At 36.3% G+C, this 19362-nt stretch overlaps 1 protein-coding gene across 1 annotated transcript; it reads left to right on the top strand.

The window, feature by feature from the left end:
• Positions 1-17727: 17727 nt before the first annotated feature.
• On the top strand, positions 17728-19257 carry LOC140820524 (uncharacterized). The gene has a single exon (XM_073180806.1). It carries the CDS (start codon positions 17728-17730, stop codon positions 19255-19257), a length of 1530 nt encoding a protein of 509 aa, XP_073036907.1.
• The last annotated feature ends 105 nt before the right edge of the window (positions 19258-19362 follow it).

Below are 19362 nucleotides of genomic sequence, written 5' to 3' on the forward strand. Positions count from 1 at the left end.
AAATAGCTGAATGCTAAAATTCAAACTACTGAACTGAAATTAAAAATAATTAACTTCAAAGAAATGCATTAAAATAACATGCACTGAAGTCAATTAAATTTTAAATAATAGAATTATGCATGGCTTGTACGCAGTCTAAATTCCGGTTCTACAGAAACAGCATGAATGGCACACATATCAGCATGTATTATGGCGTAAATGATGCAGAAATAAAGTACATGGCGTGCCTGATGATTTTGAAGATCAAGAACGGTGCGAGGGAACCCGGATGAATTTCTTTAGAAAGAACAAGAGGAAACCGAAACCTTCTCAGCTGAATAATGCTGAAATCCCACAATAAGTTGAAGGGGAGAGTGGTTGTCGGCTGTGAGAGAAGAATTAAAATGATGCCATGTGATGATCTTAATTGATGGACAAACACACGAGACGGACTTTCTTTCAAGGGTGGGAAGGAAACCGATGGGGCCTAAATCTTTAAGATGAAAACGTGGGTGTGTTTGCTGCTGAGGAGGTGTCGACTACTTGGAATCATTAGGTGTAGGATAAATGATATTTAAGGATTAATTAAGTAGTTAACAAATTAGTTTATGAGCTTAAATTGTTTAATTAAAAGATTAAAAAGATAATTAAGACCTATAAACTCAAAAGTAAGTTCATTAAGCTCAAACTCACTAACGAAAAATATTTCGAGTTGAAAATATTTGAAATGATTAATCGAACCCTTAAAAAGTCCCCCGATTCGATAAAAATTTGAGTACCGATTAAAAATAAAATCTTGCGGGTAAAAATACCCAAAAAATTCCCATTTTTGTAAAATACACTTAAACATGCTTTACCTTAATTTATAAAAATAAATCATGTAATAAAAATAATTTTTCTGAAAATTCTCCGGTCTCCGATCCTCGTTCGAACGTGAAACGCAACTTAAAAATCTTAATGCACGAACTTTTAAAATTTCATGAACTAAATTCCATCATGCATTAATTATGTATAAATTACATAAAATAATTAAAAACATAATTTAATGAAATAACATGCTAAATTACCACTTCTTAAATAAGTTTTTTTTTTTTTCAACTTATCTCAATACTCCATCTCTAGTCCGGCCTCACTGAAATAACTGAAATGCTAAAAAAATCAACTACTGAACTGAACTAATAAAATAATAACTTCAAAGAAATGCATTTAAAATAATCATGCAATGAAGTTAAATTAAATTTAAAAATCTAGAATTATGCATGACTTATACGTAGACTGATTTACGGGTTCTACAATCCTTCCCCCCTTAAAAGAAATTTCGTCCTCGAATTCGCTTATCCTCATTAACGAAAGTTTAGACTCTTAATTATAGAATCTTAATAATCCACGCTTCCGCTGCGCTACTCTGATAAAATAAATGTTAATCTGTCTTTATGTCTTCTCAATTCTAATTAAATTGTCTACTGAATCCTTGATTGTGAATCGCAACTTAAAACGACTTGGGTGACTTAGTTCTAATCTACTATGACCTCGAATTTGGCTTATCTCGCAATCCTCAAACTAGAGATGGATGTCCAAACTTACCGCACCTTGCTTTTCTTATATCATGCTCGCGATGTTCATCGACCTATTACCTTAGCATTTATGCAGTTCAACTTAAGAAGTCTTGGCACCAAAAGTTACTGATCGACTACTATCCTCGGTAATACACTTAAAAATTAAACCTTATCTCACCCCATAATAATATTAGCTTAAGATATTTGAATCGAATCTTTATCTTATGGCACCAAACTTACATAACTTAATTATTTACAAGTACATCCCAAATATAAAATTGTTGTCAACCTTTAATTTCGAGTAAGGGATACGACAAGTATAAAAGTCTATAAGATTTTTAAACAAATAAATTATGACATCTCATTATAATAATGAGATATGATATACATAATTATTTAAACATATCTAATAGTATATACACCATATTATTACCATAAAATTATACATATACATACATATACCAACGGTCATAAAACGGTAACAACGGCTATATTTTTCTTTCTCTCTATAAATACCATCTCACAAATACATTCAATCACTCCAACTTTCTCTACTTCTCTAAAACTTATTCTTCATCAAATTATTCGAAGAAAAAGAAGATGGCTCTTGCAAATTTATTTTAATTATTTTAGTTATTATGTTACGATTCTTGTATTTATCGGAGAATATCCTCCTCAGGTTTTTTCTTTATTTTTAGGATTACTTGTAATTGTTGTTTTATCCATTACTTTGTATTACAATCTTCATTAATTATTAAATGCATCGTGATTTGTCGTACCACCATGGCAAACTTTTAGATTTCTTACTCAATAAAAATCTTAATATTCATTGATTGATAACTTATGTTGAACACCACTAATTCCCTTTTGTATTTATTTCACCCTAAATTTCGTATGATCAACTATACCATAAATTTGAAATTCAACCTTATGCAACCCAAATAGTTTTGGATACATAATTCCAACACACATTCACTTATTCCCAAGTTTCTTCGTAACTTACAAAAATTCTCAAGACAAAATGTCTACCTTAATTCTTACATGCGTCTACCAATTAAACTAACCATCATCGTACTCAATTTTCCTAAAAATTTAAATTCTCCCAAGGTATAATCTTAACTGTTAAGATCATGACTAAAACTTGTGACACATCAAACTTATGTTTCCAAAATTTCCTAACTCAAGGTTTATTCTTATAACTTAACTAACCGATCAAATTTACCTTAATTCGCCATCACTTTAAATTCTTAATTTGCCACAACATTATTTCACTAACGCTTAAATTTTTACGCCAAAGATTGATTCATCCTACAATGTCCTTGGTTACCATTCATTGTAACATTATAACCCAAATATCTAAATATTTTATATTTCATTCGAGCCTAAATAACCAAAAATTTCTATCATTTAAACCGTTCAATTCTCACTTACTACTAAATAAGTTCTCAAGTTTCTTAAAATTGAAAAATTAAATCTTACTTTCCTCGAATATCGTCCATTTTTTTTTAATCTCAAAAATTGCACAATTATCCACGAGTCTTCAGTATTCCCGATTTCATTTTATAGATTTCCCGCATCATAAGGTTCAATAGCCTTAAGTTTATTAAACCCAAAATTAATTCCCATAACACGTCTTACATTACTACAAATACTTAAAAGCTCGCAATTACATCCTTAAAATTTTGGAACTTGCACTCTGGCCCTTACAGTTTTTCCAAATTTACATTTTGGCCCTACAACTCTTCGAAATTTGCATCATTGTCCCCATAAATTTTTTTTTTTATCTTTACCTCATTAAACTTTTAAATTCTCGAACTCAGAATTAAATCCCAAAATATTGTAAATTCAAAAATAGTCCCTTAGAATTTTGTTTTGCACCTAGGTCCTCAAATTATGGGTTATTACAATTGGATCCTTAAAATTCTTACTTTATGCAATTCAATCCTTAAATCCAACTAGGTAGAGCATGCATCCGAAATAATTTCTACAATTTTATACTTCCCAAGAATCGTCGTAGTCTTCGAATCATTAATACTTACAGGGAATCCTCAAAATTTAATTCAACTAGCAACCATGAACCATCATTAATTTCTTGTAAATTCTACAAGTCCCGAAAACATTCATAATCTTTAAGTTTAACTTATAGCCCATAAGTAGAACATCAGTACTACTAACCCAAAAATTAATATAGTCAAATATTTTACGACCTCTCCTAATGCCCAATAGAAAAATTCTTATTTATGTCCGGTGGGGGTGGAGATGCATTTCCCTCCTACCTCTGATACTCACCGTCCTCATGACGGCGCTCATCATCCCTCGCGCGCTAAACAAGGCGTCTAGAAGGCATATTGTTCCATACATAACCCGTACGTAACTAACATGCATAATTCCCATAATTTATTTTAACTGAACTCTGAAATACTGAAAAATCTGGAAGCATACTGACAAAATAATTCATGCTTTAAATAAAATGCTGAACAAAATGCTGAATTGTAAAACTTACAGACCGAAGACGTGACTTCGTGAGCTTCTCGTGGTCAGTAGTAGTGTAACCCTTTACAAGAACATAGGCTCTGATACCAACTGTGAATGGCCCGAAAATCCTCGCTTTGAAAATTTGCGGAAAATTAAAAATTTTCTTTTTAAAAGAACTTAAACGGCCTCATTAATAAAATCACTGATGAATCAAGTTCAATGTTTAAAATTTAAAGCAGCGGAAGAAAATAAAATTTGCTAACAAATACAATTTAAAAATATCCAACGACTGAAAAAATATTGTTTGCGGAAATTAATAACTGCTTGCGCTGAGGTCCTCGGGTGTCACTACTGCCGACCCAAGCTGACTCACTGGTCCCGTCCCCGGCCCTGGCCTCAAGTACCTACAACAATCAAGTCTAGTGAGCCTAAAGACTCAGCATGCATATATCGCAGGTAACGAGTAAAATCTGAAGTAAAATATGCATGGGATAAAATATCTTGTCATGAGGTATACTGAAAATAATCTGTACTCATGCTGAAAATAATCTGTACTCATGCTGAAAATACTCTGTACTGATGCTGAAATACTCTGTACTATGCTGAAATAATCTGTACTGATGCTGAAAATAGTCTGTACTGAGCAATTATAATACGTGCATAACTGAACTGATAATCACAGTAAAAATGTTTGCTCCTTGGAGCCCTGTACTGAAATAACTGGTAAAATTTTTTGTTGAGATTATGTTTTACGCCTGTGGCCATTGCACTAAGCTGAACTGATCGGTAACTGACTACCGGGGAGCCTGAAACTGAGCTGGCGGTCACTGAAGACCCGATGGTACCATCCTGAACTGATAGGTCACTGGCGACCTGATGATACCAACCTGAACTGAGCGGTCACTGGCGACCGTATAAATAATGCTCCCACATAGTGAATGAACCACAAGCCATATCGCATAAATCTCAAAAATAATATTTCCTATGCACGTAATATAATTAACCAACATAATTAAATAGGAACAATTAAAATCATGTACTTGCGATATTTAAAAATACCTATATGACTTGATTGAGGTTTAGAAAAAGTATATACATGCCTTGGTTTGTTTTGACAGAAAACAAACGAAATAACGACGCGGCGCGGCGGAGACGGAGTGCTCTTCTTTTCCTCACTTAATTCCTTTAAATTAAGCATGCACCATAATTATTATAATAGCGTAAAAATCATAAACGTGATTCATGAACATTTAAAAATAATATGATTCGTGCTCAGGGCGCTGCTAGGACTAAAATCTCACTCCGAGTGCAAAATTACCATTTTGCCCCTAGACGTAAAATTTCACCTTTTTGAAATTTTCTAAATTTCATTGACTCTACCATGTCCCAAATAATTATTTAAGCCTACATGAATTCTCCCATATTTTTATTTGGCTTAAATCTATAACTTTTAAATAAATCTTTAAATACAACATATTAATGCATTTTAAATCCCGAATTAAACCAAACCTTAGCATAAAATTCCCAAATTAAAAACTTAGACTTCTAATAATTATTTTAGCTTAAATATAATTTCCCATAATTTTATTAAGCTTAAATCTAGGCGTTTCAATTAATTCTTTAATTAGCGTTTCGCGCGGCGATCAAATTCCGAATAATTCCAAAACTCATTATTTTGATCCAAAACTTACCAAACTCCTAAAATTGTCCCAAAACATATTTAAAAGTATTCTTAGACGTAAACTCGAGTTAAAATCGGAACTTGGCCATAATTTTCCCAACTTGAACCATAATTAAACAACTCAATCTAAACCATTTACTACTTAAAATTAGGTCCTCTAAATCCTTAATATTTCGGCCAGCACCCACTACTCACCATAAATCTCTCGGCCAACCTGGGAAATTGCTAGAACATCATTTTCCTCAATTAAACTCTCGGCCCCCTCTCTTGTACAATTATTCTCAACACCTCTCCCACTTTTAAAGTTTCGGTCCACTCAATCCTCCCATGTCCAGTCATAAGGGTCATCTTAAGATCTTAATGAACTCCTAAACCAAGCCTAAAAACAACAATATAAAGCTGCTGTTTTTCCAAGCACCTAATCTTAAAACCCATTGCTCAAATCGGTTTTAGCTGCTAGCCAATCCAACCAACCCCGAACCAATCTACTAGGGACCAAGACCAGACCATAAGGGATCTACCAGACCCACACAACCAGCCAATACATGAAGCACGCTCGCCCCCGATCGCTACTCTCACCCAAAACCCACAATTCGAACACAACTCGCCAACTCTCTCTTGCGGCTTCTAGAATAGGCACCAGCAGCATTCATTCCTTTCCAGGGCCATGGTTCAGACCCACGAGAGTCTGTCCAAGGTCTAAAAATTGCCCTTGCACACCGGTCCTCGCCTACACCCCGATCTAACCAAAGAAAAACGAGGAACCCTAGACCGCCACCCTCTCGGCCTTCACTCTAAAACCCCAACAAACTTACACCAGCTTCATAACCTCTCTCTGCTCTCCTGAACGTTCCTTAACATCATAAAACAGCAGCCCCCTTGCACAATTCCAGAAAAGGTGAGTGGATGAAAGCAAATATACATTTCATGCTCAATCGAAGCATACCCGTAAAAAAACGATGAATGAACTGAAACAGCATGAATGGCACAACTATCAGATGTATTATGGCGAAATGATGCAGAAATAAAAGTACATGGTCGTGCCTGATGATTTTGAAGATCAGAACGGTGCGAGGGAACCCGGATGATTTCTTTAGAAAGAACAAAGAGGAGGAAACCGAAACCTTCTTGACTGAAAATGCTGAAATCCCCACAAGGTAAAGTTGAGTGAGGAGAGTGGTGTTGTCGGCTGTGAGAGAAGAATTAAAATGATGCCATGTGATGATCTTAATTGATGGACAAACACACGAGACGGACTTTTCTTTCAAGGGTGGGAAGGAAACCGATGGGGCCTAAATCTTTAAGATGAAAACGTGGGTGTGTTTGCTGCTGAGGAGGTGTCGACTACTTGGAATCATTAGGTGTAGGATAAATGATATTTAAGGATTAATTAAGTAGTTAACAAATTAGTTTATGAGCTTAAATTGTTTAATTAAAAGATTAAAAAGATAATTAAGACCTATAAACTCAAAAGTAAGTTCATTAAGCTCAAACTCACTAACGAAAAATATTTCGAGTTGAAAATATTTTGAAATGATTAATCGAACCCTTAAAAAGTCCCCCGATTCGATAAAATTTGAGTACCGATTAAAAATAAAATCTTGCGGGTAAAAATACCCAAAAATTCCCATTTTTGTAAAATACACTTAAACATGCTTTACCTTAATTTATAAAAATAAATCATGTAATAAAAATAATTTTTCTGAAAATTCTCCGGTCTCCGATCCTCGTTCGAACGTGAAACGCAACTTAAAAATCTTAATGCACGAACTTTTAAAATTTCATGAACTAAATTCCATCATGCATTAATTATGTATAAATTACATAAAATAATTAAAAACATAATTTAATGAAATAACATGCTAAATTACCACTTCTTAAATAAGTTTTTTTTTTAACTTATCTCAATACTCCATCTCCAGTCCGGCCTCACTGAAATAACTGAAATGCTAAAAAAATCAACTACTGAACTGAACTAATAAAATAATTAACTTCAAAGAAATGCATTTAAAATAATCATGCAATGAAGTTAAATTAAATTTAAAAATCTAGAATTATGCATGACTTATACGTAGACTGATTTACGGGTTCTACAGGTAAGGTCCGCTCTTATTCATACGTCATTGAGTATCAGAAAAGAGGGCTTCCTCATGTTCATATGTTGGTCATATTTGAAAATAATGACAAGTTGTGTACTCCCGACCACTTTGACTCAATTGTGCGTGCTGAAATACCTTTACAAACAGAAGAACCCAACTTACACAAAGCAGTTGTCCACCATATGATACATGGGCCCTGTGGATCGATGAATCCTAATTGTCCATGCATGGTAAATGGTAAATGCAAGAAGAACTTTCCGAAACCATTTGTGGAATACACATCTCGAGGAAATGATTCATACCCTTTGTATCGAAGACGTGAAGGTGGCCAAGTATCAATTCCCAACAATGACGATGTTTTCATTGATAACGGTTGGGTTGTCCCGTACAATCCCTGGCTTTTATTAAAGTATGATTTTCATATTAATGTTGAAGTATGTGGAGGGATTAAGTGTGTCAAGTACATATACAAGTACATCCATAAAGGTCCTGATCGGGTCGCACTAGAGCTGCGAAATGGACAAAATTGTGATGAAATCCAACAGTACGTGGATGGAAGGTGGATTTGTGCGCCTGAAGCATTGTGGCGAATTTTCTCATTTGAGTTTAGTAGGATGTATCCTTCAGTCATTAGGTTACAACTACATACACTGAAAGGATCGGTGAATCGGGTGAAGAGTGTTTAGAAGGGGTGGTTGTATAAACACTGCTCAATTTAAAATATTCTTCGACAAACTGATTTCAGTTCTGTTACAAACTGAATCTATATATCCCGTCGGTCAATAACAATCAGTTAAACTGACTAAACAGTTGCGGAAAACTAACTGACTGGAAGATAGAGTATCTAACTGAAAATGATAACTGAAAGTAATAATGGCACAGTTTGTTTCTGGATGTTCGGAGACTTGAATAACTCATACGTCACCCCTTCTATCACGAAGATAGGATATTCACTAAAAGACTTTGATTAAATACAAAACAGTGTACTGACCCACTTCAGTTTGGACTTATCACTTTTCCAATACTGAAACTTTTAGTATACAACACTTTTAAAAGATCGTAACTGAACTTAGCACAACTTAGAAAATATATCAAACGATTACAAAGTGCTATGAAAGCTCTAGAACGTAGTCTTGAATACTACTGATAAAACTGATAAGCGTGAGCTTGATTTCTGAGTGTGAGCGGATATTTTTGCAGCGTAACAGCGAGTAAGATAACTGAGGATGCGAGTGATGTTCTTTAGATGCTGCCTTCGACTATTTATAGGCTTCCCTTTCAACGATAACATTAAAGATATTTGAATATTCTAACCTTTGATTTGCCACGTCGATATATCCTGACAATAGTACACTGTTCATTTCTGAAATGCGGCGAGCCACTACCAGTTCACAGGTGGCTGTACTATTTGTCGGTTGTCGCTTTCAACTGATGACGTGTACAATTGAGAGATCAGCTAGTAAAGATCAGTTGTCGATGGAGTAGACTTTAGTTGAGGCGATCATTTGACTGATGACGTGTTCAGTTACGTCAATCAGTTAGTCCAATTCAGTTGCTGTAATCAGTTGGTCAAACTTTTGTCAAACGCCGGAATTTCGTTCCCTACAATTTCCCCCTTTATGGTGTTTGACAAAACAATAGAAAGAGACACTAGATAGAATTCTCAGTAGATAAAATAAGATGTCGAATAATCAACTGAATTCTCATTTCTTCAAATAGATACAATAGATACTGCTCTTATTATTTCTTCTGATGTTCTAAGATCTCTTAGATCTCTTCCCCCTTTTTTCAAACCGCTCCATCTGGTCAGATAGCTTGCGAACGTCAGAAGAAAGGAGCGTGACAGAGGATGACATATTTTCAATATCAGTAGACATTGTGACTTGCAGTAGTTCAATTTTCCGAGACACAAGCGACTCCACACTGTCGACCCGTTTGGTAATTAATTCTTGAGTGGCAGTCAGACTGGACATGATACCTCTATTTTTCTGAATATCACCAACTGCAAAAGAAAGAGCGGTAACAGCAGATTGGATATCCTTCAGCATTTTTAAAGACTCCTGATTATCGTCCAACTTCAGACTGTGCGATAATTGCGTATTTTGAATCTTGGAAATGGCAAAAATTATTTGACTCATATTGTCCTGCATATGTTGGACTTCTTCAAAAATGAGATCAAAATCTGCTGAAGATGGAGGATTGGATTGACGAGAAGTGCTTGGTTCACTTGTAGTAGGTTCAGAAACGATCAAGGCTTGATCAGTTGAAATTGTTTCAGCAGCATTTCTAACTGAAATATCAGCAGCAGGGATTACTTCTTGATCCCGAGGTGGTGAGGAAGGATTCTGTTCAGTCGATGGTGACAAAACCTGAACTGATGCCTCTAAGGAATGATCGATTGAGTCATCTGGCACATCAGTTGGTATGACCTGATCAGCAGATTGATCTGGTTGAACAATTTCTTCTGAAGGAATAGTGACCTCTGGATTGGTTTGATCAGCAGAGTGATCAACTTTGTCAGAAACGGGTTCACTAATGTGGGATTCCTCCACCACAGCTTGAATCACTTCATCAATATGAGCGAAAGAAAGCTCAGCTTCAGGATACAGTTGTTGTTCAACAGGAGCTGGAGTTCCTGTATTACTCTGGGCGGGTCTCCACTTTCAAGCGGAAGGCCCAACTACGAGAGGTGCGGGAGCTCCTAGAGGTTCCTGCGGGGGTGGACCTTTTTAAGGAAGGTCATCTTTATAAGCTCTTTCTTCTGAAGGAGCTGGAGATCCTCCGCCGCATCGCTGCCTTCCACAATTTCTGCAAAACCTCTTCCTCAGCACTAGCTGGATGGATGAGTATGTGGATAATTGCTGTGGAGGAAAAAATATGAAAATTGTAACCGGCTCCTCTCCTCTTCCTAAATAAAAATATTTGTTATGTTTTATCGTCGTTGTTCTTTTATTTCTGCTTGCAATGATCTATATGAGATATAAACACAAGAACGACAAAAAAACACTAACTGATATCAGTTAAGAACTCATAAGAATAAGCAACTCACTTAAATATTCAGTAAGACAGCAATAAAGCTTATAAACAAGTACGAGCAAAAATCATTAATTAAGATAAATCAATTAATCCAAGTATATTGCAAAAGTGAGAAAACTTAGTCTCAGCCAGTGGTTTGGTGAAGATGTCAGCCGCTTGATGTTCAATTTGTACGTATTCCAATCTAATGTTCTTCTTTAAAGCATGGTCTCTGATGAAGTGATGTCTGACATCTATATGCTTAGTCCTGGAGTGAAGAACTGGATTATACGTAATAGCGATTGTACTCGTGTTGTCACAGAATATTGGCGATTCCTTTGCATCAACACCATAATCTTTCAGTTGTTGCTGAATCCAGAGCAGTTGGGCACAGCAGCTTCCAGCAGCAAGGTATTCTGCTTCAGTTGTAGAAGTTGCTATGGATGTTTGCTTCTTACTGAACCAAGATATCAGTCTGTCTCCTAGAAACTGATATGATCCACTTGTGCTTTTTCGATCAAGCTTGCATCCTGCATAGTCTGCATCTGAATATCCAACTAAATTGAACGCTGAGTCTTTAGAGTACCATAAAACAACATTTTGAGTGCCTTTAAGATATTTCAAGATACGTTTGGCAGCAGAAAAATGTGACTGCTTAGGATTAGCTTGGAATCTTGCACACATGCATACAGCAAACACAATATCAGGACGACTTGCAGTTAGGTACAATAATGAACCTATTAAACCTCTGTAGAGTGTCGTCTCAACTGATATTCCCCCTTGATCAGTGTCTAATTTAGCTGATGAGTTCATGGGGGTGCTTGCAGCTGAACATGATTCCATGCCAAATTTCTTCAGCAATTCCTTTGTGTACTTGGTTTGACTGATAAATGTTCCTGAATCCAGTTGTTTCACTTGAAGACCAAGGAAGAATGTCAGCTCACCCATCATGCTCATCTCGAATTTTTCCTGCATTAACTTGGAAAACTTCTCGCATAGTTTGGGGTTAGTTGACCCAAAAATAATATCGTCAACATAAATTTGAACAAGTAAAATATGATCATTCTTGGAGAATTTGAACAATGTTTTATCAACTGATCCGACAGAAAAGTCATGGTCAGTTAGAAATTTTGAAAGAGTTTCATACCAAGCTCTTGGAGCTTGTTTGAGACCGTATAAAGCTTTGTTCAAATGATAGACATGATCAGGAAGGTGATGATTTACAAAACCTGGAGGTTGTTCAACGTAAACTTCTTCCTGCAACTGGCCGTTCAGAAATGCACTCTTTACGTCCATTTGAAAGACTTTGAAATTTTTGAAAGAGGCATAGGCAAGGAATATTCTGATTGCCTCCAGTCTTGCAACTGGTGCATATGTCTCGTCGTAATCAATTCTTTCTTCCTGCCTATAACCTTGTGCTACCATCCTTGCTTTGTTGCGCACAACTGAACCATCTTCGTTCAGTTTATTCATGTATACCCACTTTGTACCTATCACAGTTTTAGAAGTTGGTCTTGGAACTAGGTTCCAGACATTGTTATGGGTAAACTGATTTAGCTCTTCTTGCATTTCATTTATCCAGTTAGGATCAGCAAGAGCTTCATCAGTCTTCTTTGGCTCCAGTTGAGATACAAAAGCTGAATGAATAAACAAGTTAAGCATTTGATTTCTTGTTCTTACCGGATCAGATGGATTACCTATCACCAGTTCTGGAGGATGTGATTTCTTCCATCTGAGTTCAGCATTTGTTTCTTCTGTAATAGCATTATCCTCAGTAGGTAACTGAATATCTGCAGTTTCAGTTGGAGCTAGTTCAGTTGGCAACTGATTCTCATTTGTATGCTCCACTAACTGAATGTCAGGATTTGCTTCCAACTCGGCTGATTGATCCAATATTTCAGGTTCAGGTGATTGGAGATTGTTTTGATTTAGATGAGCATCTTCTTCATCATCATCCAAGCTTATATCTGTAAATCTATCAGCTAGCTCAACTGTATCAGTTGGCTTAAACGTTAGTGTAGATTCATCAAACACAACATGAATAGATTCCTCAACATTCAAGGTATTTTTGTTGAAGACTCTATAAGCTCTACTAACTGAAGAATACCCAAGAAATATTCCCTCTGCAGATTTAGCGTCAAAAGCTGTTAAATGGGTTTTACCATTGACAAGTATAAAACATCTGCAACCGAATATTTTGAAGTAAGAAACCACACTTTTCTTTCCATGCCAGATCTCATAAGGTGTTTTCATATGATTCTTATTAATCATTGATCTGTTTTGAGTATAACACGCAGTGTTCACTGCCTCTGCCCAAAACCTTTGAGAGATAGAAGAATCAGCAAGCATCGTTCTAGCAGCCTCTTTAAGGGTCCGATTTCTCCTTTCAGCTACACCATTTTGCTGAGGAGTTCTGGCTGCTGAGAGCTCATGCTTGATTCCTGTATTCTCTAAATAATTTGAAAGAGTTTGATTGATAAATTCAGTTCCTCGATCGGATCTGATTCTATCAATTCCAACTGATTTTTCATTTAATAATCTTTTGAAAAGCTTAATCAGTTGAGCAGCAGTTTGGTCTTTTGACTTGAGAAATATAACCCAAGTGAATCTTGAAAAATCGTCTACAACCACCAAGGTGTATTTCATTCCCCCTAAGCTCATGACTGGTATAGGACCAAATAGATCCATGTGTAGCAGTTCTAAGCATCGGGAGGAAGATTTACAACCCTTGTTCTTAAAAGAGGATTTGATTTGCTTACCAAACTGACATGCTGAGCAAATTTTGTCTTTGATAAAATCTATTTTGGGCAATCCAGTAACAAGATCGTGGTTACTCAAATAAGCAATAGATTTGAAGTTGAGGTGATTTAATCTCTTACGCCACAACCAGTTTTTAGAAGATTTTGAAACAATAAAACATACTGGTGCATAAGGTTGATCATTCCAACTGACTTTGTAAGTGTTTCCACACTTTTTTCCAGTTAGGATGATCTCTTCAGTTGAGTTTCTGACTGAACAAGAATGTTTGTCAAACTGAACTGAGAATCCACTATCGCATAACTGACTGATACAGATCAGATTATACTTGCGATTCTCAACTAATAAAATATCATTAATGGTGAAGTTACCATGGATAAGCTTACCCTTACCCACAGTTTTACCTTTAGAGTTATCTCCAAAGCTGATGTTTGGTCCAGTGTACTTGGTCAGTTGAGATAATAAATTTGAATCTCCTGTCATGTGTCGTGAACATCCACTGTCCAAATACCATATAGATCCAGTGCTTGTACCTGTTACCTGCAGTCAAACACAAGATAAGATTGTGGTACCCTTTTTCTATTTGGGTCCGAAGTTGATTAGTCCTTTAGGAATCCAAACTTGGATCAGTCTGACTGACCGTCCAGTTGATGTATTCCAAATTGTCTTTCCGGTCTGTGTGTGTGTGGTGTATGGTGTGCAGGGGATACAACATGTGATTTGCCCTTTTTCGACTGATTGTTCAGCCAATATCTTTTCTGAACTGATTTGCTGTTATAGTAGTTGGAATAGCCTTTTGAATAGTTTTTGCTGAAAATTTTTGGTGGCTGACTTCGTGAGTCAGTCACGACTTTTGGGCTATAACCAATACCACATCTTTTGCCCTTGCTCATATTATGAGTCGGCTGTTCAATCAGTTTTCTTGGCTCTGCTTGTTCTTGTACCATAACTGATTTGACAAAGTGAATATATTTCCCTTTGTCCATATTCAGTTTTGGTTGAATATCTTTGGAAGGTGTTTCATCCTGGTTACTGAACCCTAATCCAGTTTTATCAGTAAATGATTTCTGAGAGTTCTGTATCTCAGTCAATGCAACGGATGATTTATTCCAAGCTTGAATGAGCTCAGTTTGCTTTGAATTTTCAAGTATTAACTTTTGAATCATTAATTGATTCTTGCTCTTTTCAGTATTGAGTTCGGCAATCTCCCTTTTTAGACTCAACATTTCAACTGATATATCAGTTGTTGTCTTGTTGTCAATAGGATCATTTTGCTCTACTCTGGCCTTTTCAAATGATAAGGCAAGCTTTTGATATTCACTAACCATGTCATGAAGAGTTGTAATAAGTTCTTCCCTTGTGAAATCAGTTGAGCTGAAGTCAAATACCTGTTGGCTGCTTGACTGATCGTCTGTGTCATCAGCCATTAAGCACTTTATTTTTTCCTCATCTTCACTAGAGCTGCAAGATGTTTCTGGTTCTGACTCTTTGCTGTCGGTCTCTGCCCACTTGGCTTTCCTATCCTCTGCCAGGAGTACCTCATGCTTCTTTCTGTAAGACTTCTTATCATCCTTAGATCTCCTCTTATGCTCATACACTTTTTTCTTTCTTTCAGTTGACACTTGACTGTCCTTCTTAGGTTTGGGACAGTCAGCAATAAAATGACCAGGTTTGCCACAGTTGTAGCATGCATTGGACTCTTCTCTAGAATTATTTCTTTGGTATTGCTTCTGAAAGTTTCCTTGATTTTTCCTCATGAATCTTCCGAATTTCCTGATGAACAATGACATTGCGTCATTGCTTAGTTGATCTGCACCTTTCTCAACTGAACCAGTTGGTTCTGATCTTACAACAGCTAAAGCAGTAGTTGCTGCTGGGGTAGGTGGTTCTCCTTCTCGAGTTTGCAGTTCAAACTCATATGCTTTTAAGTCAGCGAATAGATCATGGAGTTCCACTTTGTTCAGATCTTTAGACTCCCTCATAGCCATGGTTTTTACATCCCATTCTTTGGGAAGACCTCTGATAACCTTTAATGTCACTTCTTTATTGGTATACACTTTTCCAAGTGCATTCAGTTCATTTATGATGCATCTGGTTCTTTCATCGTATTCATGCATTGTTTCTCCAACTTTCATTCTGATGTTGTCGAACTTCTGTACTGCAACAGATAGCTTGTTCTCTTTGGTTTGTTCATTGCCTTCGCAAAGTTGGATTAGTTTCTCCCAAATCTCTTTAGCCGTCTTGCACATCTTGATCTTATTGAACGTCACTTTGTCCAGTGTTTTGTACAATATGTCTTTTGCTACATTATCCAGATTTGCTTTTCTCTTGTCTTCAGCAGTCCACTCATCTCTGGGCTTTTCAATACGGTTCGGTGCCCCATCTGTGATTGCAATTGCTGTATTGGCTTTCAAGATCTTCATGGGTCCGTCAGTTATAACGTACCACATGTCATCATCCTGTGCAGACAGATGAGCCTGCATCCTGATCTTCCAATCGTCGAAATCTTCTCTGTAGAACATGAGAATCTTGTTGAATGAAGACATAGTGAGCACTTAGAGTGTAGATAATCTTTGAAAGGATATGACTCGCTCTGATACCACTTGAAAGGATCGGTGAATCGGGTGAAGAGTGTTTAGAAGGGGGGGTTGAATAAACACTGCTCAATTTAAAATATTCTTCGATAAACTGATTTCAGTTATGTTACAAACTGAATCTGTATATCCCGTCGGTCAATAACAATCAGTTAAACTGACTAAACAATTGCGGAAAACTAACTGACTGAAAGATAGAGTATCTAACTGAAAATGATAACTGAAAGTAATAATAGCACAGTTTGTTTCTGGATGTTCGGAGACTTGAATAACTCCTACGTCATCTCTTTTATCACGAAGATAGGATATTCACTAAAAGACTTTGATCAAATACAAAACAGTGTACTGACCCACTTCAGTTTGGACTTATCACTTTGCCAATACTGAAACTCTTAGTATACAACACTTTTAACAGATCGTAACTGATCTTAGCACAACTTAGAAAATATATCAAACGATTACAAAGTGCTATGAAAGCTCTAGAACGTAGTCTTGAATACTACTGATAAAACTGATAAGCGTGAGCTTGATTTCTGAGTGTGAGCGGATATTTTTGCAGCGTAACAGCAAGTAAGATAACTGAGAATGCGAGTGATGTTCTTTAGCTGCTGCCTTCGACTATTTATAGGCTTCCCTTTCAACGGTAACATTAAAGATATTTGAATATTCTAACCGTTGATTTGCCACGTCGATATATCCTGACAATAGTACACTGTTCATTTCTGAAATGCGGCGAGCCACTACCAGTTCACAGGTGGCTGTACTATTTGTCGGTTGTCGCTTTCAACTGATGACGTGTACAGCTGAGAGATCAGCTGGTAAAGATCAGTTGTCGATGGAGTAGACTTTAGTTGAGGCGATCAGTTGACTGATGACGTGTTCAGTTACGTCAATCAGTTAGTCCAATTCAATTGCTGTAATCAGTTTGTCAAACGCCGGAATTTCGTTCCCAACATACACCAAACCAACATTTGATTTATTTTGACCCCCAACAACGCGTAAGCGATCTACTTGTAGATGATGACAACTCGAAGACTATGCTTATAGAATTTTTCAAAATAAATTGTGATCCTGACTTGACTGGAAAGTATTTATATCGAGAATTTCCACAATATTACACATGGATAAAATCTGGAAAAAAATGGGTTCGTCGAAGAAGCAACAATAAAGTGGTTGGAAGAGTATATGTTGCGTCGCCATCTGAAGGTGAGAGGTTTTATCTTCGTATCCTTTTAAATCATGTCAGGGGCCCAACATCTTTTGAATATCTGATGACTGTGAATGGGATAACATATTCAACGTTTAAGGAGTCTGCTCAAATGAGAGGACTTCTCAAACAAGATGATTATGTAATACAATGTCTACAAGAAGCACGCTCTGTTAGAATGTCATCCTCATTGAGAAGGTTATTTGTATCCATACTGGTGTTCTGTCAACCAACAATAAGTCGAGAACTCTGGGATGAGTTCCATCCTAGCATGTGTGAAGATTATGGCAGAGAAATTTCATCAAGTAACTTAATCATCAATAAGTTATTGCTTGAGATACGAAGGTTGTTGCATTAGTACAAAATGAAACTTGGTGATTTTGATTTGCCATCAATAAGTGCTGAGTTTTTAGAAGACGCACCACTGCCAAGAATAATTGAGGATGAGCTTTTTTATCATATTTCTGATGATGATTTGAGATCTATTGAACGTTTGAATGCTCAACAGAAGATTGCGTTTGACACCATCATAGAAAGTATTATGAATAACCAATCAAAACGTTTCTTCATTGATGGTCCTGGAGGCACTGGTAGGACTTTTCTATACCGCTCAATGTTGGCACATTTAAGACAAATGGGTAAAATAATAATTGCGGTAGCAACATCTGGAATAGCTGTGACATTATTGCCAGGTGAAAGAACTGCACATTCACGTTTTCAAATTCCACTTAGACCAACCGCATCAACACTTTGCAAAATAAAAAAACAGACAAAACTTGCAGATCTAATAAGGCGTGCATCAGTTATAGTATGGGACGAGGCTCCAATGGCAAATCGCTATGCTTTTGAATCTGTCAGTAAGAGTTTCCAAGATATTATGGAAAATCAAATAGAATTTGGAGGAAAGACAATGGTTTTTGGTGGTGATTTTCGACAAGTGTTACCGGTTGTTAAACGAGGGTCAAAGGCAGAACAAATTGCTGCAAGTATTTCAAGGTCAACATTTTGGAATTGCGTAAAGATAATACACCTTCAACAGAATATGAGATCTGCTCAAGATATTGAGTTCTCGCAATTTCTCTTGCGCGTCGGTGATGGATTGCAACATACTGTAAATCGTGATTTCATAAAATTACCAGATTCAATTATCATACCATGGGAAGGTGAACAATCAATTCAGGTTTTGATTGATTCTGTTTTTCCTAATATGCTAAATCATGTTAACGATGGAAACTATATGGTTGATAGAGCAATCATCACACCAAAAAATGTTGATGTGGACAATATTAATCAAATGCTGATTCTCAAGTTTCTTGGAGAGGAAAAAGAGTATACCTCTTGGGATAGTGTAGAAGACGACAATCACAACCTTTTTCAAGAAGAATTTTTGAATTCCCTTAATCCAAGTGGTTTGCCACCGCATAAAATCAAATTGAAAGTAGGAAGTCCTGTCATGCTCTTGAGAAATGTTGCGCCTGAACTTGGTCTATGCAATGGAACAAGATTAATATGTCGCAGTCTTGGTAGAAATTTTGTAGATGCTGAGATCACAACAGGTCCTCGCAAGGGTACCAGATTCTTTCTACATAGAATGCCCTTGAAAAGTGAAGATAATTCTGGATTACCATTTGAGTTGACACGTCGACAGTTTCCCATAAGGCTTAGTGTTGCTTTGACAATAAACAAAGCACAAGGTCAAACAATCTCAAATATTGGCATATTTTTGCGTAACCACGTGTTCAGCCACGATCAACTATATGTGGCACTTTCAAGAGGAGTCTCACAAAATTCTACAAAAATCTTGGTAAAAGACGGGAATTTAGAGCGTCAATATGGTGTATTCACAAGAAACGTGGTTTTCAAAGAGGTATTGCTACCTAATAGAGAAAGATAAAATGTAAGTAAGTCAACTCTCTTTATTGTGAATTTTTAAAAAATACATTATGTACAAAAATTTACAATAATCGTTAAATACATGATATATGTTTCAATGTTAGAA

Source organism: Primulina eburnea, unplaced genomic scaffold (genome assembly GCF_022965805.1).
Source record: "Primulina eburnea isolate SZY01 unplaced genomic scaffold, ASM2296580v1 ctg1146_ERROPOS100000, whole genome shotgun sequence".
In the NCBI taxonomy this organism is placed as follows: Eukaryota; Viridiplantae; Streptophyta; class Magnoliopsida; order Lamiales; family Gesneriaceae; genus Primulina; species Primulina eburnea.

Excerpts from the sequence above, each read along its gene's own strand:
- LOC140820524 (XM_073180806.1), top strand. The coding sequence starts at position 17,728 with ATGAAACTTGGTGATTTTGATTTGCCATCAATAAGTGCTGAGTTTTTA.